This window comes from Dermochelys coriacea, chromosome 21 (genome assembly GCF_009764565.3).
Source record: "Dermochelys coriacea isolate rDerCor1 chromosome 21, rDerCor1.pri.v4, whole genome shotgun sequence".
Classification (NCBI taxonomy): domain Eukaryota; kingdom Metazoa; phylum Chordata; order Testudines; family Dermochelyidae; genus Dermochelys; species Dermochelys coriacea.
The window spans coordinates 14,421,302-14,443,661 of NC_050088.1; the positions used below are offsets into that span (position 1 = coordinate 14,421,302).

The 22,360-nt window shown below is 51.5% G+C and overlaps 1 protein-coding gene across 1 annotated transcript in view; it reads right to left on the reverse strand.

Moving 5' to 3' along the window:
* Positions 1-22,360, reverse strand: part of LGR6 (leucine rich repeat containing G protein-coupled receptor 6) — a 215,234-nt gene that overhangs the window by 17,134 nt on the left and 175,740 nt on the right. Inside the window, exons 7-16 of the mRNA XM_038380210.2 lie at positions 20,237-20,305; positions 17,298-17,369; positions 15,958-16,029; positions 14,734-14,802; positions 13,888-13,959; positions 11,045-11,110; positions 8,997-9,068; positions 7,513-7,584; positions 5,409-5,534; positions 2,491-2,651 (exon numbers count right to left, since the gene is read on the reverse strand). Coding sequence (XP_038236138.1) covers positions 2,491-2,651; positions 5,409-5,534; positions 7,513-7,584; positions 8,997-9,068; positions 11,045-11,110; positions 13,888-13,959; positions 14,734-14,802; positions 15,958-16,029; positions 17,298-17,369; positions 20,237-20,305 — 851 coding nt within the window. The remainder of the gene's footprint in view (positions 1-2,490; positions 2,652-5,408; positions 5,535-7,512; positions 7,585-8,996; positions 9,069-11,044; positions 11,111-13,887; positions 13,960-14,733; positions 14,803-15,957; positions 16,030-17,297; positions 17,370-20,236; positions 20,306-22,360) is intronic.

Consider the following 22,360-nt stretch of genomic DNA (forward strand, 5'->3'; position numbering starts at 1 on the left):
TAATGACTCATCCATTCCCAGTCTCTATTCAAGCCTAAGTTAATTGTATCCAGTTTGCAAATTAATTCCAATTCAGCAGTCTCTCCTTGGAGTCTGTTTTTGAAGCTTTTTTGTTGAAGGATAGCCACTCTTAGGTCTGTAATCGAGTGACCGGAGAGATTGAAGTGTTCTCCAACTGGTTTTTGAATGTTATAATTCTTGATATCTGATTTGTGTCCATTCATTCTTTTACGTAGAGACTGTCCAGTTTGACCAATGTACATGGCAGAGGGGCATTGCTGGCACATGATGGCATATATCACATTGGTAGATGCGCAGGTGAACGAGCCTCTGATAGTGTGGCTGATGTGATTAGGCCCTATGATGGTGTCCCCTGAATAGATATGTAGACAGAGTTGGCAACGGGCTTTGTTGCAAGGATAGGTTCCTGGGTTGGTGGTTCTGTTGTATGGTGTGTGGTTGCTGGTGAGTATTTGCTTCAGGTTGGGGGGCTGTCTGTAAGCAAGGACTGGTCTGTCTCCCAAGATCTGTGAGAGTGATGGGTCGTCCTTCAGGAGAGGTTGTAGATCCTTGATGATGCGTTGGAGAGGTTTTAGTTGGGGGCTGAAGGTGATGGCAAGTGGCGTTCTGTTATTTTCTTTGTTGGACCTGTCCTGTAGTAGGTGACTTCTGGGTACTCTTCTGGCTCTGTCAATCTGTTTCTTCACTTCAGCAGGTGAGTATTGTAGTTGTAGGAATGCATGATAGAGATCTTGTAGGTGTTTGTCTCTGTCTGAGGGGTTGGAGCAAATGCGGTTATATCGTAGAGCTTGGCTGTAGACAATGGATCGTGTGGTATGATCTGGATGAAAGCTAGAGGCATGTAGGTAGGAATAGCGGTCAGTAGGTTTCTGATATAGGGTGGTGTTTATGTGACCATCGCTTATTAGCACTGTAGTGTCCAGGAAGTGAATCTCTTGTGTGGACTGGTCCAGGCTGAGGTTGATGGTGGGATGGAAATTGTTGAAATCATGGTGGAATTCCTCAAGGGCTTCTTTTCCATGGGTCCAGATGATGAAGATGTCATCAATGTAGCGCAAGTAGAGTAGGGGCATTAGGAGACGAGAGCTGAGGAAGCGTTGTTCTAAGTCAGCCATAAAAATGTTGGCATACTGTGGGGCCATGCGGGTACCCATCGCAGTGCCGCTGATTTGAAGCTATACATTGTCCCCAAATGTGAAATAGTTATGGGTGAGGACAGAGTCACAAAGTTCAGCCACCAGGTTGCTGTAAATGCTGTAGTTTCTTTTGGTAACTCTCAGTGGGATCAGAGGGTAATGGCTTGTAGAAAGTGGTGTTGGAGAGCTGCCTAGTAGCCTCTTGTTCATACTCCGACCTATTCATGATGACAACAGGAACAGCATCCCCGATAATGTCACGGCTAACATTGAATAGAGACTGGGAATGGATGAGTCATTACACAAAGTAAAACTATTTCCCCATGTTATTTCTCCGCCCCACCCCCCACTGTTCCTCAGACATTCTTAAAAAGAAAAGGGGTACTTGTGGCACCTTAGAGACTAACAAATTTATTAGAGCATAAGCTTTCGTGAGCTACAGCTCACTTCATCGGATAGCTCACGAAAGCTTATGCTCTAATAAATTTGTTAGTCTCTAAGGTGCCACAAGTACTCCTTTTCTTTTTTGCGAATACAGACTAACACGGCTGCTACTCTGAAACCTGTCAGATATTCTTGTTAACTGCTGGAAATAGCCTACTTTGCTTGTCACCATGAAAGGTTTTCCTCCTTTCCACCCCCTGCTGCTGGGGATGGCTTATCTTAAGTGATCACTCTCCTTACAGTGTGTATGATAAACCCATTGTTTCATGTTCTCTGTGTGTGTATATCAATCTCCCCTCTGTTTTTTCCACCAAATGCATCCGATGAAGTGAGCTGTAGCTCACGAAAGCTTATGCTCTAATAAATTTGTTAGTCTCTAAGGTGCCACAAGTACTCCTTTTCTTTTTGCGAATACAGACTAACACGGCTGCTACTCTGAAACAGGAATACCAGATGGCCCATTCACTAACTCAGGTCAGCTTGTTTGAGGGGAGAAATAGTCCTGAAGCTAAAAGAACCATGGGAGGGGACTGTTCTCTCCTAAATGTGAGGCCACCATAGGGCCTGCCCCCCGGCTGCTGACAAGATACAAGCCATTCTGTCCAATCCAGGATATTTTGGAGATTCCAGCCTAGTTCCTCTGGGCCCTTAGACAGTAACACTGATTGCAGCCCAAGGTGTCAGCATTCACAGGAAATGATACACCCCCTGACCAGCTGGACATGGAAACCTGTGGGCCTGCTTCTATTTTACACTGATCTAATGCCATTCATTGTCTTCCATGGGGTTCTTCCTGATGCACCCCAATGTAAGAGAATGCAGAATTAGGCCCAAATGTACAGCCAAACTTGGCCCATGAATTGATCACAGCTCAGCCTAATTTACTTACAGTGGTTATCAGCATGACCCGGAAACAACCCCATGCTCCTCTTGTGCGCATCCTCATCTTCCGGGCTCATGTCTTCTGTCTCCCACTGGCTGGATACCTTGAAGAAGTTGCTACAGACTCCATAGGCGCAGCACTGGTAGGCATAGGGCACTTCTAGGATTCTAGGGAGGAGAAAAGCAGGTCTCTTAGCTACTTCATGTGGACTGTGTTGGAAGTGCAAGCTATCGCTTGAAGAGAGGGGAGAGTTTCCTGCTCCAGCTTGCAGGCAATGGGGCTCTATAGCAATGTGGATCAGTCTGGAAAGAGGCAGCTTAAAAGCCAGGTTGGGAGAGTTGTGCCTCACTGTCTTAGGGAGCAGCCTGTTTTTGTTCTCTCTGCTTTTTGGATTCTTGTGTGTTATCGTTCTGAAGTCCGAGAAACAAAGTCATGTTACGTTGCAACCTTCCAGTGAGGTTTCTCAGTGTGTGTGTGTGTGCTGGGAACGGAGCACTTCACTGTTCATGAAACCAAGGGCCTGATTTCCCATTGCCCTATGCTCGGTGCAAAACGCGACTAAACCTGGTTGGGGGGGGTAGGGCACTGTAGGGTGCGTGTCTGGTTCCTGAACCGGTTATTACACATGTCCAGTATCCAAAGTAGAAATTAAAAGCAACCTCACGGCAAGCTGAGGAGCATTGTGACAACATGGCTAAATGTCATGCGCGCACTTCCCATCTGCACCTTGCTTTACAAGTAATAGCTCATGACACTCCTTGTGAGACAGATGGATGAGCATGCGCATGAGCATGAGCCCACAGCATGCCTCCCAATGCCAGCTTTGAAAAGTAGCTAGATGCTCAGCTCGCATAACAGTCCCTAGATGATGCCCCAGTGCTACCTGCACCTGCCCATGTTCTTGAGAACACTGCGTGTGCACCTCACTTTGGTGGAGGCATCGAGAGGGTAGCTCTCCAGCATGGTGATGGACTCACAAAAAACTCTGAGTGTGACGGGGGACTCGGGCACAGGGGTTAGATTAGAATCAGAAGTCGGGGATACCCCAACTAGCTCTGCCAGCCCTATGGCTCTGGGCCACGCCCTGCCAGCCCACTCAAGGAAGCCTGGCTATGTTTCTCGAATTCAGCAAGATACCTGAATGCAGCTGACTACTAATCAGAAGCAGGGCCAGTAATTGCATCCTGTATTACAAGGTCAATTAAACCACAGCTGAATATCATCAGGGTTAAATATCAAGGCTATCAGGCTGAAACAGCACTTTCACCACTGATAGCAAATGCCTGCTTCATTTCTGGAAGCCAGTAAAGAATCCGATTGAGGGCAGCCTTCAGTTTTTCAGGCAGTTAAGGTCTTTTGACAGGATTAGTAAATCTGGGGAAACTCTATAGTCTACAAGTGTGGTTTTGTTTTAAGTTTCCAGACATTTCTGGCCGAGCCCTGGGAGGTGATGGGAACTCTGTATATAGATCTGCTTCCTGTTGTAAATTCCAGATTAAATCCTATTACCAAAAGGTGGTAAGAAAGTGAAGATCCTAAGGAGGTGGCTAAGAACTTGTTCCAGATGCCCCCATCAGAAAGGGCAGCAATTAGGATTGAAACTGTCTCACTAGCACCAGCAAGCTGATGTTTCGGAAAGACCAGGGCGTGCACAGACTGAGACTGAGTCCAAGGCCTACCCTCCCCATGTCCGTTACACTGATGTAAATCCAAACCAGCTAAATGGACATCACTAGGGTTAGTCTGGATTCATACCACTGCAAGGGAGAGCTGCATTTGTCCTGATGTCACTACATTGTATTCGCCTGCATGTCGGGGCTTATCCCCACCAATCCCTCAACTGCTAACACCAACAGTGTTAAAAATGGCCTCTGATGCTGGCAGCCTCCGGTTTTGGAAGCCCAGCTTGAGACACTCTGGGCTTGATTTGCACAGGTGCCGAGACCCCACGGTTCCAGCTGGAGTCAGTGGGAAGCTTGGGGCATACACTGCCTCTGAAAACCACCCCACAACGAGGACTCCCCAAATCAGAGGCCACTTCTGAAAAATGCTGGCCCTCACCTCCGAGTCAAGGTATGAACGTGGCTCATGCACTAGCCACAAAAAGAAAAGGAGGACTTGTGGCACCTTAGAGACTAACAAATTTATTTGAGCATCAGCTTTCGTGAGTTACAGCTCACTTCATCGGCTCACGAAAGCTGATGCTCAAATAAATTTGTTAGTCTCTAAGGTGCCACAAGTCCTCCTTTTCTTTTTGCAATACAGACTAACACGGCTGCTACTCTGAAACCTACAATAGCCACAGCTCACTGTGCACCAGACAAGGGGACGGCGCTAAGAACTCACTGCTAACACAGGTGCTGAGGCTCTCCACAAAGCCGGCATTCCCAGTGCAGAGGTGACCTCAGTGCCTTAGATTCATAGATTCGTAGATATTAAGGTCAGAAGGGACCATTATGATAATCTATGTAGCACTGTCTTGTTTAGCGGCTTAATGTGACCCCCTTTGGGCAGCTCATTAATCCATAGCAGACAAGACACGGCCACACAAACAGCGTTTACTGAAGGAAAGCTGGATGTCATTAGCTAGGACTGGCTTCTGAGAATGTTTTCCGTTCAGAGACTCCCCAGGCTCATGCTCCTTGCTTCACGAGCTCCGCTTGTGTGTGTGTGTTTGGCGGATGTGAGCAATGGGACGTTAAGTGGAACATCAGTTTCCCATGGAAGGCTCGGAAGGATGGATGTGGAGTGTTAGCAAGAAACTGGGCTTTCTCGACCTGCCGGCCGGGAGGAATGGCAGGAAAATGTCCAGTAAACAAGGAGAGCAGGAGTCTGATTGAAATAAACAAATAAAGGCCCATTGGCAAGACCCACTTGGAGCTCAGAGGATAAAGGTGAACCAGGCACCCAGAGCAAAACCATACCTCATCTTAGGGAAGCTTTCTTTGCTGAAGGGCTCAGACAGTGCCGGGTTGCCTTGGAGCTTCAGATGGGTCAGTCCACCCAAACCATCCAGCGGCAGGGTGACCAGCTGGTTGTTGGTCAAATCTCTGTTGTAGTGAAAGGAAGGAGGAGCAGCAGGATTAGGGTTTTGCTGATCAGAGGTGTGTTAACCAAGAGAGGCTGGACAGCTCGGCAGATGGCCCATGGTCATTTTGACCAGGTGGATGTCCAAAATATGACACAGAAATGGAGAGGGCAGGAAGTGTGGCTGGGCACTGACTGGGGGCCAGTCTCAATTTGGGGATGAATGAAAAGATACAGCAATCATTAGGGGAATGCCATCGCCAGGGGTGCTGGAATGGGGGGGCCAACGGGCTATGGCTTTCCCACTTGTTGAAAGTGGATAGGCTGGGGCTGTCCCCTTTTCCCCTGTCCCTGCCCCTCCTCTTCCCCCTGAGGCCCTGCCACCAGGCCAGAAGCTGGAGCCAGGTTGGGGTAAGAGCTGTGTGGGCAGCTATGGCAAGCTGTGGACCCTCCACCTGCCTTGGTTGGGAGAGCTGGGGGGTGGGGACATGGGCGAGGGGCTGCTCCCAGGCCCCCCCATCCCAGGCAAGTGGAGGGGCCTGGACTTCCCGGTTCAGCTCCAGCTTCTGGCTTGGCCAGGGGGTGGGGCCACAGAGTGGGCGGGGCCTTGTTATTACGCTATTACGAAGACTTGGTCGCTGCTGGCCATTGCTGTAAACTCTACTTTGGTTTTCTGCCTTGCTCTCGTAATCATGGGATTAGAATGCCCTGATCTGCTCCCTCACTCCCACCATCCGGCATGTCCCATTTTCTTGAGGTCTTTTAAAATCATCCAATTTCCTGGGTTTAGGTCTTGGAAGGCCAATTAGCGTGGCAAAGCACTATTTCCGCTATTTTCCACATGACATCAAAAGTAGGGTCTTATCCCTGATTGCAATCACGTACTCAGCTTGCTGACACCTGGCCATTCATTAGCTTTGGCGATAGGGTGAAGTCCTTTGTCATCCCCTGATCAGCTACAGCATAGACAGCCGCAGCCCAAATGTACTCATCCTGCCCTGCTAACGCGTCTCAGTCCTGACCTAGGGTAAGATTTTGCCTCAGCTCTCTAGTGCAGGGGTCAGCGTGTGTTCCAGGCAAACTCAGCCCTTGGCCCCCAGCAATTCTGGGGACTGGATACCTGTTTGTTAGCAACAGAGACCAATAGATCCTGGCACGTAAAACTACTGAATGGTCACCAGACGATGACTTGGGGTCGATACCCATCCCCTGATACATTTAAACTGGCGAGCTATGGCTAGCTTCACGGCAGGATCATGGCAGGGAAGAAGGCTGGCTATGAAGAGGAAGATCCCAGATCCTCAAAGGTATTTAGGATCCTAACTCCCATCGAAAGCAACCTTTGAGGAGCGGGGCCTAAGACCCATGTTGATATAGCATCCACTCTGTTCATTAGCAAAAGGCATCTAGGGAAAATATGGACCCCATGGGAGGTAAATGGGCAGGGACCTTGAGGGTTTATACCTATCTCTGCAGCATGGGGTGCGGGTCACTTGCTATGATCATCTGAGTATCTCACCAAATCCAATCCCTGCCACTGTAGGCTTTGGGCACTGGTGCACCTTGGTCCCTCCTGTTCTCTGCCTGTGGCATGTAACAGTTTAGTCCCCTGCGGGCAGTAATACCTTGTTTTAATTCTGGTTGTGGAGCTTGGGGTGGAGGCGGCTGGGTGGTGTTTAGTGGCCTGTGATTCACAGGAGGTCAGACTGGATGATCTGTGTGTCCCTTCCAGCCTTAAACTCTGTGACTCTTTCTGTAGCGTCAAGATTTCACTTGAGAGGCACTCTCAGTGTCATGTGTTTGCATTAGTGCTACAGCAATCATGCAGGGCCCACCAAGCCATCCTGTCTGCCAGTCTGTCTGTGTAGGCATTTATACCACACTCATCACTGGTGTGTGTGTGAGCATCTTTGCTCGGCCCCACTTTCTGTGAGGGAACCTGAGGTCCCCACAACAGCACTTTCCTTGTCCCACTGTAGGAGTAATCTCGAAGCAACTTACAGCTTGGTGAGCGAGTGGAGGGTCGCAAAGGCCTCCGGATGAATCGACTGGATGTAATTCCAACTCAAGTCTCTGCAAAGCAAGTACCCGGCGGTGAGGGTGGCTGAAGAGAATGGTGGGGTGCCTGTGAATGGGGAAGCTATCGAGATTGGTAGGCCTAAGATGTGAAATGCAGCCACTACCCCTCCAAATCTCAATGTCCAAGCTCCCCTGATTCTCACCACGCTCTGGGGAGACCCCTCTCTTACTGAGGAAGGCCAAATTCTCATCAGCCCTGAACGGATCCCCAGTAAAACCTCCTGAGTCCCCTCCACTGGCATGTGTGTTCTCCTTTTCTTCTCCCATGTCCCTTCTTCCCTCCCCACATTCTTCCCCAGGCTGCTGGGACCCTGGACGTTATCATTGACTGTCCCGGGCTCTCTCTTAGCGGGGAAGCCATCCAAAATCAAGCTAGGCCAGATCCATACCCCCTGGAGTTTTGGAATCCAGCTCTGTTAGCGCAAGGCTGCACAGCTCCTGTCAGGGCACAAGTTGACTGGCCCCTGAGGAAAGATTCCCCCCCGCCTTGGGTTTTTTTCTGCAAGTTTGGGGACTTTTGCATTGAAATACTAAACTCTGAGGTACTGACAGTTCATGGCTTCCCAATAGTGCCAAAGCGTCAGGCTACTGGCCCAGATACCCTCTGCTCCCAGTACAGTGACACTGCAGGGAGGCTCCCAGGAATGGGCAAGCAGAGCTAGAATCTGTAGGGATTGGGTGTGCAAGTGTGTGTGAAGTGCTGGTGTGTACGCATTAGCATGCATGGTGCGAGTGGATGTGGTTAGTGGGCAGTTGTGTGTCCATGTGAGTTTGTGTGTGTGTAGTTAGTACAGTCGGGACATAGTGAGTGAATGTGTGTGGTGTACAGCATCTGTGAGCAGTTGGTAGGTGTAGTCAGTAGTGGGTAAATGTGTGTGGTTAGTACGTGTGAGGTGTAGTGTCTGTGTGTTTGTGTAGTTAGTACAGGTGTTGCATATGTTTGTGTGTGGTTAGCATGTGTGGTGTGTATATGTTTCTGTGGGGTTAATATGTGTGGTTAGTGTACGTGATGTGTACGGAGGGCGTCTGTGTATTTGTGGTGCACACATACATATATTACTGTGTGTGTTTTCTGCACTGTGCTGCATTCACTTCCATGCACTGCCATTATTGGCATGATCTGTACCTAGCCACTGCCAGAGCCAGCGCAGTCCATGAGCTCTCTGCCTGGAGCTGGGCTCACCAGCGCAAAGGGTTTTTATCCCATGTGCCCATATAGACCCGTAGTCCATTGCTTCCCCTGGGCAGGTGTTTGGGACCCAAGAACCTAGCAGTGCAAGCAAAGCTTTCAGGTCTGGGACTGCGTGAGCACCCTGCACAAATCTGGCAGTGAGCCCACGGTTCCCCTCCCCCACAACAAAGAGCCCCACGGTTCCCAGTGCCGGCAGAGCCGGAGCCGGACTCACATGGAGCGGAGGGCCACGAGCTGCCCGAAGGTGTCTGCTCTGATTTCATGGATCCTGTTGTGCTGGAGGCCTCTGAAAAGACAGAGCAGCTGGCATGAGAGAGAGGATCTCTCTGGGCCTCCTGGCAGCAGAAGAAAACTTGTCAACCCTGCTCTTATTTCAAGGGGAGAGCGGGTCAGGACACAAAGCAACCCAAACCCAGCCCTCTCCCAAGCGCCACGCTGGGTGTCAGACAGCGTTCCCTTTCACACACACCCCCTCCACCACACAGCAAAAGAACCGTCTGTCTGGGCTTGTCAAAGGCTCTCGCGTTCTCAGCCTTTCCAAGCCGCTGCTCCCATTCCATGCGCCATCCCACCATGGAGCTTGGGTGCTCCACAGCCATGCAAAGCTTGGAGATGGTGAGTCAGGACGCGCGCCCCGAATGGCTCTTTGCTATAGATGCTGACCCTAGTGTGAGAGAGTGTGTGTGTGTGTGTGTTCACACACACGTGCAAGGAGCAGATGCAATCCAGCCCTTCGCAAAGAGCCATTCAGAGGCGCGCGTGCGCTGACCCACTATCTCCAAATCCCATGCTTTGCACCCTCTTTAAGTCTCAGCCATGTGCCACGTGCAATCCCTGACCCTGCATTCTCCTGAATGCGGAGACCACGCCCCTCTGGCAACCCAGAGCACAAGCCACCCAAGGGGGTGGGAAGGAATCACGGCCATGGCTGGAGCCACACTGCACCGGCTTATGGAACCATACACTCCCATGCACTCCCTGAGGTGCGATCCTTCACAGAGCGCTTCTCTGCACTGCCCACAATACCAGCTATTATTCGCAGCCCAGTCTGTCTCTAAGTCACACATTCAGAAAGGCCAGAGGAGCCATTCTGAGCATTTGCTCTGACCTGCTGCCTAATGCATATCAGAGAATCTCACCCAGGGATCCCTGCATCCAACCCATAACTTGTGGTCGAGCTAGAGCAGTTTCTAGGTAGAGACACCCAATCTTGCTGTAAAGGCTCCAGCTGATGAAGACTCCACCACGCTCCCTAAGAGGAATCTGGGCTTCTCAAGCAATACCACCTGTCCTGCTGTGAGCGGTGAGTGGGCGTCCTACCCTCCCTTCCTCTTGCCTACGAAACACATTCAAGCATCTCATCTCCAGCTGTAATGCTTTGTAGGACTCACCCTCAGCCCTCATGTCTGCCTGCTCCCCTGCCAGGTCTCTGTGCTGTTCCCGAGCATCTCTTGGTTCAGGCTGTCTGCAGACTCAGGCAGACCCCATGACATCAATTACACTCAGTTTCTATTTTCAAGGTTTTCTCCCCAACCATAAAGGCTAGACACATATCATTTTAAACAAAAGGTCCAATTGCGGAGCACAGCTCCGTGGCAAGTGGGTGAATTCCACAGCCAGTTCTGCAGTTGTAGAATTGCAGGATACCTGGGCCCAAGGCAAATTCAATGGGATATAGGTACCTAACTGGCTTAGGCACTTTTGAAAATCCAAACTTTAGCTACCATGGTGATAGGGGTCCTATTAATGCCATCAGCTGGAATAGATCAGGGGATGCTCAGATGGGGAATTAAACTTCGTATGAAGGTAAAGCAGAGCTCAATGCAATCAAGCCCTTCTTTCTCCTCCTGGGGCTGGGATCTCTCCAGAGAAAGTTCCTTGTGGGTTAAGTTCTTTGGGGCAGGGAGCAGCTCCTTGTTCTATGTTTGTACAGCCCCTAGCACAACGGGCCTTGGTCCATGGCTGGGGCGACTATTCCACATAATAATACGAATTCTCAGTGCTTCCCGGATAGTGCTGGGCCCTTACCACAGCCTCTCTCTTGCTTATTTCAGGGGATCTGGGTCCAGTGTTAGTGAACTGAACTTTTCACCCCCAGAATGGGTTTGAGTCCTGGCAAAAGCCTGGCTGAGCTTTTATCTCCTTGGAACTGGATCTCCCACGCCTTGCTCAGTCCCTCCTCAGAGCCAGGATCACCTCACTATCACCGAGAGGGCCCCTGTCCCTGAACCAAGCTTTGAATGAAGGAATCTCTTGACTCACATTTCTTCCAGCTGCTGGCACCTGTGGAAACTGGGCAGCTCCTCGATTTGATTGTGCGAGAGTTCGCTGTGGGAAAGGAATGCCACAGACATGGCAGGAGATTAAGAGCAAAGCAAGCCATCCTGAGAGCATTCTTGGAAAGCTGATATTGCGAAGAAGGGGAGCGAACTGACCTCGGGCCGTGCAGCTGTGGAAAGCAGGACACCCCAGCATAGAGGCATATCTGCTCAGCGCACACCTGACACTTGGCATTGATTTCCTCGTTCATTTCCTTGCATTATGCACGGATTGCTCAATGGCTTACCTACTAACCCAGCCCCAGCTCAGCTCCATCAATCCCAGCCACATGCGAGCCACTTCTACCGCTGGGGATTGGCTTTTCTTGAGGGGAAGGGCTGCGCAGCTCTCCCCACCCAGCCCCCGCCCCAGAGACAGCTGCAGCACTTGGGGATGCGTGCTTTTGCCTGCATGGAGCCTTGCCTTTGAACAGGTAGAGCAGGGACTTGTGCATGTCAAGGCTCCCCTCCTGCCCCTGTGGATGGATGAGCATTACAGATGCACTTTCAGAGGCCAGGAGACATGTTAGCTCACAGGGTAGTCAGGGTGCTGGTGGTGCCTGTTCTACTCCCTGGCACTGCACGTGCACCAAGCTGCACCACCGGCCTGATCCTGATTTTTAGCCCTTCTCTTGGAAGACGACATGTTCAGTGTTTCATTACAGCCAGTGCAGGATGTTCCTGCCTGTCAGCTGCATCTCCCCCATCCCAGGATGTCATTCAAAACATGATTCCCCCCCCACAAGACCTTGCTGTGCCATCTGTGCCCCACACTGCACTAGTGAGCAAGCGTTTGTCCGCAACCTCCCACCCCGCCGCACAACTGTTAGTCCTTATACTTTGTATTTCTATAGCACTATCCAGTCCAGAATCTTAAAGCACTTTACAAACATTAACTATGCCTCCTGTGAGCTACTGTCCCCACTATACAGGTGGGGAAACTGAGGCATAGAGTGATGATGTGACTTGCCCAAGGATGTACAGTCAGTGACAAAGCCAGGCACAAAGTCCCTGAGTCCTGACTCCTAGCAGGTTCAATTCTTACTTCAGCCACAGGCTTCCAGTGTGATCTTGGGCAGTCATAGAACCATAGAATCATAGAACTATAGACTATCAGGGTTGGAAGGGACCTCATCTAGTCCAACCCCCTACTCAAAGCAGGACCAATCCCCAACTAAATCATCCCAGCCAGGGCTTTGTCAAGCCTGACCGTAAAAACCTCAAAGGAAGGAGATTCCACCACCTCCCTAGGTAACGCACTCCAGTGCTTCACCACCCTCCTAGTGAAAAAGTTTTAGTCTCTGGCTCTCAGTTCCCCATCTGTACAATGGGGCTAATAGCGCTGTCCTGCTTCACAGGGATGTGTGACAATAAATACATTAAAGATTGTGAGGTGCTCAGATACCATGGTGATGGGGGCTAGAGAAGTACCTTAGAGAGAGATCTAGTCTCCTGCTTTAACCACTAGACCACGCTACTACGCCACACAGACAACGACCCTTGCTTTTGCCTGACCTGCGATCACTATAAAAAAGGTATATTTTTAACAGCCATTCTGTCTCCCATCAATAATGAATCGAATTAACGGCCTGAGGCCAAGAAAAGGCACAAGGGAAAATAGGAGAGAAAGAGGCAAAACCATCCAGTTCACAGAGGAGAGGAAAGCATGACTGGTAAAGCAGGTCAAAAAATTTCCATCCAAACAATTTTTCAACTGAAAGTGCAGTTTTGACTAAATGAAAATTTTCACAAAACGTCTCTGCTTTTGGTGGAAAATTTGCATCCTTTTTTTTTTCAAAAAAAAAAAAATCCCCAAATACCCAAAGACTGAAACAATTTGGCCAAAACCTAATTTTTTTTTTATTCCGAATTGCTACCACGGTGTCTCCTGGAAGTTTGAGGTCAATTGCCTGATGCTCCCATTCTCCTCTATGATCTGTGTTCCCCTGCCAGACTAGGTCTCCCAGAGTTCACCCTAGACAGGGTCTCCCAGGATACACCACAGTGGCTCAACAAGGAGACCAGGGTGCATCATGGGAAATGTAGTCTGGCCGAAGAGACCGGCCCATAGAGGAGAACAGCATCAGCACTACAGTCCCATGTGGCACCTCAGCAGCATTTCCAAATCAAATTTTAATTTTTTTTTTTTGCCAACCTTTTTTCCACTGAATATGTTCAGTTTTCAATTTTTTGGCCAAAAAGTTGACATTTTCCATGGGGGAAACCCCGCCCCACTTTCCAACCAGCTCTGGTAATGGTCACACACCGCCTCAGGAAAGACTTAGGGACTGATCCCCCTCTCATGGACATCAGTGTCATACCATTGCTGGGGTCACTTCTGATTTACACCAGGTAAGTGAGAAGTGACTCAGGCCCAGACACCCTTAATCAGTGCTGCATTGCAGGCACACAGGGGGAGGCCTTGCTCTGCCAGGCGTTGTGGCTGGTGGGGTTCAAGGTCTCGGTTTGTTTGGCGCAATGCCTTGGGCAAAACAGGTAGGATTCCCCCCAGCCCTGCAGTTGGTGTGCCATTGGCACCTGGGCAAAGCAGAGGCAAGACATGGCCATGCTGACTTGGTAGCACTTCGCACCCTCTCCACTCCACCCTGACACTGGGGCGAATAGCACACAAAGCCACAGAGCAGAGAGAAGTCAATCCCAGCGGGTGTCTTATTAGCTAATGTCCCGGAGCCCAGAGCTGCCTCACTGGGCGCTGTGCTGGGATCAGACAAGCAAACCAAAGAATGGGGCAGTAAAATCCGGTGGAGAAGCACGTGGGTTACTCACAGGACTCGGAGGCTGGGCAGCTGCTGGCACATTCCTCTGGGAAGCAAATGGATCCCTGCCCGGGTCAAGGTCCTGGGGGCGCGAAGGAGACAGAAGGGGCTATTGAGAAGCTGGCATGCAGAGAGCCCAGTCCTCGCTGAGGGAGGACAGAGCAAATGAAAGAGCAAAGCACATGGTGAGAAATTAAAGGTGACTTGGTAAGAGGGAGGAAGGACCCTGCACTGGGCTGGGGGAACGGAGGGACGAGTTTAACATGCCCCAGGGCTGACGGATTGCTTGGTTCTACACCTAACCTGCCAATGGGCTTCTCCTTGGAGACTGTGGAAGGGGAATGTGCTGGTCCCACAGACATCCGCAGAGCACCCTCCATCCGGGGATCAGGGCTGTGCACTGTTACTGGGGTTGGTAGTGGGGGAATCTGAGGCCCTGCAGAAATGGTGGGAGGTTCTGCAGTGTCAGCAGGATCTCTGTTTGTGAAGCTCTCCAATCTGCCGCAAACCCTCCTTCCCTGGGGGAATGACACGGTAGTGCTGGGACTGAACGGTTGGTGTGGGATATATTTTCTCACTACTATGTGAGTAGCTGGCTTTACAGACCAAGTCGGGGGGAGGTAGCAAGCCAGAGACCACAGTGGCAAAGAGACACGTGGAGGGTAAGGGTGGGGGACTGCAGGAGGAGCTATGGGCAGCAACCGCAGAGAGGAGCCTCAATGATCGGCAGTGGAGTTTCCCGTGGTGTCTAAGACCCTGCACTGCAGAGCTTGGTAAACGCTCTCTCCTCCAAGCCCATGGCCAAGCCTGGAAGGAACACCACGAGGAACATGGAAGAGGACGACTTGCCACTCACAGAATTTCTAGGCTGGTGGTTCCTTTAAGGTCTGGGAATTCTCTGATGTCTGTTGCTCCGTTCAGTGACCTGCAGAGAAGGATGGACAAGCTCGGGGGGGGGGGTCGTATGGAAGATGGACAGAGCAAACTGGAAGGAGTGAGGGCAGGTGCTGGAGCTTCCAAATCCCCCCTTCTCCCAAAAGTTTTGGCAGCTGACAAGTGGTGGCCCAAGTCTAGCTAGGAAGGTGGGTAGCACTGCCACTCCTGAAGATACCTCTCCCAGGAGCATGCCACTGCTGGCTGGGGTGTGGAGCAGGGCACAGATACATTGAACCAGGGACTCAGGCGTTTACTCCCCAGGAAACTTGGCAGGGTCATACCCACCCCCTCCAAACCCTGACATTCTTGGCAAATTGCTTCAAACAACAACAAAATTATGGTAGGGGATCACCTCCCAGCTCCCTGGTGCCTTTATCCCAGGGAGCTAAAGAACGCTGCGTGGTTCTTGTTAGAAGTTATTTTATTAGCTGGAGCATATAACTATGCACCCAGTGGCTTTAAGAGGCTTGTAAAGAGAGCACATTTGAGGTTACCTCTGCCACGGGCCCATCTGCTGTGCACTAACAGAGGAGGATTGGCTGCAAAACACCCCATGTGCGGGCCTGGCTGGTCAAGAAGATGCACCACACAATGGCAAGTGGTGTCAGATGAGATGCAGGCTAATGCCTGTCAATGTGTTTCCAGTTGTGACACACTGCTATGGCAATGCATTACTGTGTGTCTGTTCTGTGAGCCACTGTTCCCTTGAAGCCTCTGCCAGGCAGCATGGTATTGCCAGGGCCGGGCAGTGCTGCATAGCGGTGTGAGACTCAGCACACAGAGAATGCAGCAAATTAAGGAGCATCTGCGGCTCATGCGGGGCCATGGCAGAAAGCACACCGATGTCTGGTGAGTGGGATGTTCTCCAGAGAGATGCAGGGACACTGCAGAGTCCTGGGGGGCTAGCAGCCAGGCCCTGCCATGCTTGCAGTGAGAAAGGAGGCCCCTCTCAGAACAGTTGCTCTGAGTGACTGTGGACACCTGGGTCATTAACATGGGCCATGCAGAGCTCTGCCACGATCCCCTGGTGAAGGTACTTCCAGACACGAGGGCTTGGAAGGTAAAGGGGGATGGAAGACACCCAGTCTGCTGGCCCCGGGGGCTTGGGGCTTTACATCTCTAAGGACCTGAGTGATGAACTTACAGAGTGTGCAGCTTTGGCAAGAACTGGAATGCGGACTGTCCAACAAACTGGATGGGATTGTCATAAAAATGGCTGCAAAGGAGACAAATACCCAGCTTAGGTTACCCTGTGCGGACTGGAGGAGATGCTAGTGTTAGTCCAAAGCAGCGGAAGGGACTAGGAACGAGCTGTGCAAGAGATTCTGGCATCCTCGTGGTGAGCCCACCTGCTCCAGATCATTCCTGCCTATGCTACAGGCTCCAACCCAGGCTGGGCATTGAAGGGAGGGCCCTGGGGAAAGCGCTCTGAAGCCCTGGTTTTGCCTGCTGGGCTGCAGGTGCCTCCATGAAGTCCTATCACTGCTCTGAGCCACGACTGGCAGGCGCATGGCACAATGGAGCTGCTCCCCTGTTAAACCAAACTGCTGCGCATGCCGCGTAGAACGGGGCTGAGGGTCGCGTTGTTTGGCTCTGATTGTATTTTCCCATCCCTCAGAGCGGAGCAGTACCCCATGTCACCTGCTGTCCCCTCCACTGCCAGAAGGTGGGATTCCCCCATACGATGTACAGCACCAGCCTGTCAGAGATTCCAACAATTCAGTGCCAAAAGTGCGGTGGGGGAAGCAGAGGGAGGAAGTGCCTGGAAAACCTTCAGGTTAGGACGGGAGTGGTGCCGACAGCCCTCTGCATCCTACCCACGGGCCTTCACACCCTGCTGGGTCTGGGGTGGTGATCGTGGCCTGCCGAACTGGCTTGGCTCAGCTCTCCCTAGCCGCGTCCCAGGCTCGCAGCTACAGCTATCACAAACAAGTTCCAAGCACGGGCTCTAAGAATCACCGTGGGCTAACATCTGGGCAGGCGTGGAGAAACCCCCCCCCCACCGCTGTGTGTTACACACAGCAATACCACTGCTGTACAAATGATCTGTTCATCTCTCCGCCTCTCTAAGGGCTTCATGTGAGACTGGAGCCATCAGAACTGGGGTTGGTGGGACACATGGGAAAAAGAGGGGGTTAGAGGACAGGAGGGAGGGGCAGAGATAGCTCAGTGGTTTGAGCATTGGCCTGCTAAACCCAGGGTTGTGAGCTCAGTCCTTGAGGGGGCCATTTAGGGATCTGGGGCAAAAATTGGGGACTGGTCCTGCTTTGAGCAGGGGGTTGGACTACATGACCTCCTGAGGTCTCTTCCAACCCTGATATTCTATGAGGGGAAGAAATAAGAGACAAACCTTCATCTTACATTAGGGTCCTTCTTTCATCACATCCCACCCTTCCTGGCACATGCATGTCAGATTACGACCCTGGGAAATGATGGAGATCCCCTGTACAGAATGAAGTAAGAAAGCTGGTTCACATTGCTTACATGGTTTGGAGCAAAGGATTCCCAACAAATGCCTTCTCTGGAATAGCCTTTATGTTGTTGTTATGGAAACCCCTGTTGGAAGAGAAAGGCCAAGATGTGACTGGATCAGAAGATGGGAAAAACCCCCTTAAAAGAGATAGAGGATTTGAAACACAGAGGGGATGCACGGAGTTATAGATTCTGGGCCAGAAGGGACCATTGCGATCATCTCATCTGTCCTTCTGTATGACATAGGCCAGAGAACATCCCTATTATGATCCCTAGAGCAGAGTTTTTAGAAAAACATCCCATCTTGATTTAAAAATGGCCGCTGATGGAGAATCCACCATGACCCTTAGGATGAGATCAGAGCCTTAGATGTAGTCTATACTTAAAATTAGATTGACCTCATTGTATCACTCAGGGTTGTGCAAAATTTTGCACCGAGTACTGGTTGTGTAGCCGCAGGTAGCTGATGGAAGAATTCTTCTGTCAGCTGAGCTATCCCCCTTCTTGGGGAGGGGGATTAGCTACATCAAGGGAAAACCCCTTCTATTAACATAGGGTGCTCCAGGGGCCCAGCTGTAGCGCTGTAGTGTAGACTCACCCGTAGACTCTGTCTCACCCATAACACCACTGAAACGAATGTAAAAGGTGCATCATCGACAACCCTGCTACATCAGACCTAGGGCCTGATTGTGCTAGCCTTGCTCATGTTGAGTAGCATGGCATGCCAGGAATAGCACCACTGAAGTCAGTGGGATTATTCCTGGATCCAGGGGGCTGTTAAATATAGGGAAGAGTGTCCAATTCTGGGAGCACAATGAAAGGAATGGGCCCATTTTATGCCACCTTATCTTGCCAAGGATTTTAGTTTTTTAAAAAAGTCTCACCATTACGTCTGTCCAACTTTTAACTATGTTTGCAGCCTGTTCGTGGTATGGCTGGCTTGATGCAGGGCTGGCCATAGCACTTCCTGGCCATGCCCAGGAAATGGTTTGCCTCCCACCTTGTGACAGATTGAATCAAGCCCAGGAGAGACCCCTGTGATCCTCCGTTCTGCCCTCCAGCCTAACGCAAGCCAGAGATGCCCACCCAAGGAGTCCTGTGCTGAGCCCAGCGTTGTGTGGTGGAGCTACAGCAGATTGTCAAGAAGAAACAGCCCCTGAGCGATGGTCAATCCACACATCCCTAGGGAACCTGTTTCAATGGTTAATTCCCCCTTGCTGTTCAATAGGCGCCTCTTGTTTCCACTCTAATTTCAGCTTCCAGCTGTTGGCTTTAGCTCTGCCTTTGGCTCTACTATGAGAGATCTTCTTCCTACCCAGGGACTTCCTCTTCCTCCAGACAACCAAAAAACCCTCAGTATTTTGAGGAAGGGTTGGGTGGGAGACAAACGGTGCTGCCTCTTGTCCCCATGCCCCCACTCTACATCACCACGAATGAGCGGCACAACCTCAGGGTCAATAAATAACTAGGGAACCCCAGCTCTCTGCAAAATGGGGTTTTGTCCCTGTCTCAGGGCCCATCCCTGGCACTTGCATGGACAATAGTTCTGCGCCCTTGTGGAGCCACTGACCAGCTAAGTTGGTGACCCTGCCAGCAGGCTGGGCGAGCGCATACACTCCCCATACACTCCCACACTCCCTGCCGGCCAGTGATTTGGCCACCATGGCCTCCCTGAAGCCACTCAGTGAGCAGCCCCTCTCGCCGGCCCTCCCACACATTGGCATGTGCAGATAGCGAGTCTGGGCATGGGTGTGACTGGTGCAGCCGAGACGGGGCTGGCATAGCAGAGGGGCACTCGACTGTCGCAGGGGGAGACAAAGACCAGAGCGGGCGATATAGAGCAGAAGTAGGCGTGGCAGGAGGAGAGTGCGGGCGAGGTGGGGGTGGAAGGTGCTTGGGGTAAGAGAGAGGAGACAGGGAGGAAAAGGAAAAAAGGGGACAATCTCACAGATCACGTTGATGGGAGGAATGGGCCGCCGCACCCTGCCACAGCTCTCGGCAGCCAAAGGTCGCTCCCAGGCCTGGTGCTGAGAGGGGCAAACACAAGCATGTGATATGCTACACAGGCGAGGTGTGTGTCCAAACAGCACAGGAAGGACCCTCTTTGTATGTTAATCGGGGATGGCCCATATTGATCCTTCCCCTGGACCCACCAGTCAGAGGGGAGCAAGCCACAAGAAGGGTCCCATGTGCGGTGTAGACAACCAGAGTCTGTGGGTGCTAGAGGAGGCTGTAGGTGCTGCTGGGGCTGAGAATAGCAGCTACCACAGGGGGTTGCCTTATAAGCACCCGGCTAACTCCACGGGTACACTGCCTCTATAGGCCTGATCCTGGGAGTGGACATCAGTGAGAGTTGGGGCTCTAAACAAGCCTCAGTGGGTGAGATGTGCAGTGGGGGAGGGAGTAGGGGGTCAGTCACAACAGCTTAGGGTCTGATCCAAACTCTACTGATGTCAACGGTGCATCTCCCATTGACAGGAGATCCTGTAAGGGATGATCTGGTGGTTCCTTCTGGCCCTAAACTCTATGGCTGTAATGGGCTTCGGCTCAGGTCCTTAGCCAGGCCTACCAGGAGGCTGAGGCCAGTCAGCACTGGGGAGCTGCGAGGCCGGGGGGAGTGCGCCTCCTCGCCTCCCAGCTCCATGTGGTCCCCCCCACCCTGCATTCTGCCAGAGGCCACATCTGTTAAAACCCATCACCGTTGGCCGGCTGGTGTCACGACTTCTAGAAATGCTCTTTCCACGCTAATGAGGCTCCACGAGGCATGTGTTGCCACGGTGGGGTGGAATGAGCTATTTTAATGGGGATCACAGAGACGGTAGGGAGGATTTTGGAGGCAGTGCATGAAGGCTTGGCGTGGCTGCTCTCCCCAGCTCAGGCCATGCGTGGCCCTTTATGCGTTACTATCTTGTCGAGAATTCAATTGGAATGCAGTAAATAAGAAGTCTCACAGCTCCTGCAGCCGGCCTAGCGTCCTGATGGCTACCGGGAATTCCAACAGCTTGTTATAGTTCAGGTCCCTGAAAGAAAGAGAGGGAAAGCAGTCATTAAGGCCGCTGTAGGAGCTCAGCGGAGCATGTCCGTGCTCTGAAGGGATGGAAACTTGGTTATTAAGCATCAGAGATGGCTGTTTCCAACTGGGCCGATCCATCCACCAACGTCTGGAAACAACACGCATTCCTGCCACAGGAATATTCCCAGCTAGGGGCATTGTCAGGCATGGACCAGACAGGGCTCTGGCTGCCTAGAAGATGTGACTGTCTGGAATCCTCAGCCTCCCACCCCCGACCCCACAACAGTCCTCAGTGTTGGCCCGAGTTGGGCTGATTCACTATCTTCACTATGTCCACCCCCCACCCTGGAGTCTCGCTCTCACATACTATTGTGGTTATAGACATTTGCCACATGCCCAGGGCGGGCCACATCTGGGCATGTTTACAAAAACAAGATACAAACAGCAGCTGCCGTTCCATGGGCCTCGGGGAAGGGCCACCGCTCTGATCCCCATCTCCCAGCCACCAAATGTGGCATGCAAGAAGGAGGAGGGGATTCCAGAACAGGGGGCCGTCCAGCGGGAATGCTCTGCCACTCGTCCCCCAGGTGCTCAGCTGGGCTAGCTGTCACTGCCCTGATGGAGCAGGCTCTGGGCATTAACTCCTGATGTTCATGCTTTTGGGACGGGGATTGGACATCCTGGACTGAATGTGGCGGTGATGCGCAAGGTTTGGGTGGCGGGGGTTAGACTCCTGGGGAGCTACTGACACTTGGTGTGCACAGGAGGGGAAGTCAGCGTAACTGGCTCGCAGAGGCGCTAGGTGGAACGTACAGCAGGGGGGTGGTTTCATTTAGCTCACACCTTCCTACATCCTCCGGTTAGCTGCTCATCTTGCTACACTCTTCCGACCCTTTCATCACGTGAGATGCCCCATCTTACCCTCCCTGGGCATCCAAGCGGCAGTTTGAGTGGTGATGTGGGAGGGAGAGATGCAGGTTAAATGGTGGCTGGTGGTTAAGACTCTAATGGGGTTTGAACTGGCGTTGCACATGTTGGGGGGAAGGACTAAGGTATAGTCACACCAGCTTAGCAGCTGATCCAACTCTACTGACATCAATGGAGAGTCCCGCATTGACTTCAATGGACTTTGGCTCTCTTAGACTCAGATCCATTTCATACATCTTCTGGGAGCCCCTTTGCCAGTCTGTCCTGTCCCACCCATGCCAGGTCCATGCCCTGTTCCAACTCCCTGCTGAAGCTGGGGTTGCCTCAATAACAATGGGAAGAGAGGTTTCAGAGTAGCAGCCGTGCTAGTCTGTATTCACTGCTCCTGTCTTCGGCACCTTTGCAAGCCACTCCAACCCCCACTCTCTTCCCATTAAGAAAAGGAGTACTTGTGGCACCTTAGAGACTAACAAATTTATTTGAGCATAAGCTTTCGTGAGCTACAGCTCACTTCATCGGATCTCCCCACTGTATTTTCCACCAAATGCTGCCTCTGGAGAGGGGAGTCTGTCCTAGCATTTCAGCTCTGGCAATGGGGCTTTAATGCAGTTGATACTCTCCATGGAGATGCAGTTCCACCTTGAGATGGTACAATCCAGTCCTACTGATCCCTTACAGGCCAGGGCATCAAGAGACCGCGCTGAAGGTTGCACTTAGCATTGCAAGGCATGCATATCACGGGACTCCTTTCTACTGGCAGGTAACTCAGTGAATTTTAAGAGGTGAATCCCTTGGAACATTAGAGGAAATCCTGCAGATTACTGTGTAATTACACATAATCGTCCCCAAAGTAATTACATCGAACCTGGATTGTGGGTTACAAGACAAAAAGAACCATGAATTTACAGCAATGAGATGGTATTTGCTGCCTAATTACCTGCTAACGCCCACCCCCTGGGTCCTCACCTGGTAATTACCCTCTAATTCTCCCCTGTCCCCGCCCCTACATGGTAATTACCCCATAATTCTCCTCTGAGCCCCACCCATACATGGTAATTACCCTGTAACTCCCCCCTGGCCCTGCCCCTACATGCTAATTCCCGGTCCCAGTCTAGGATATCAGGCCAGCTTGTAC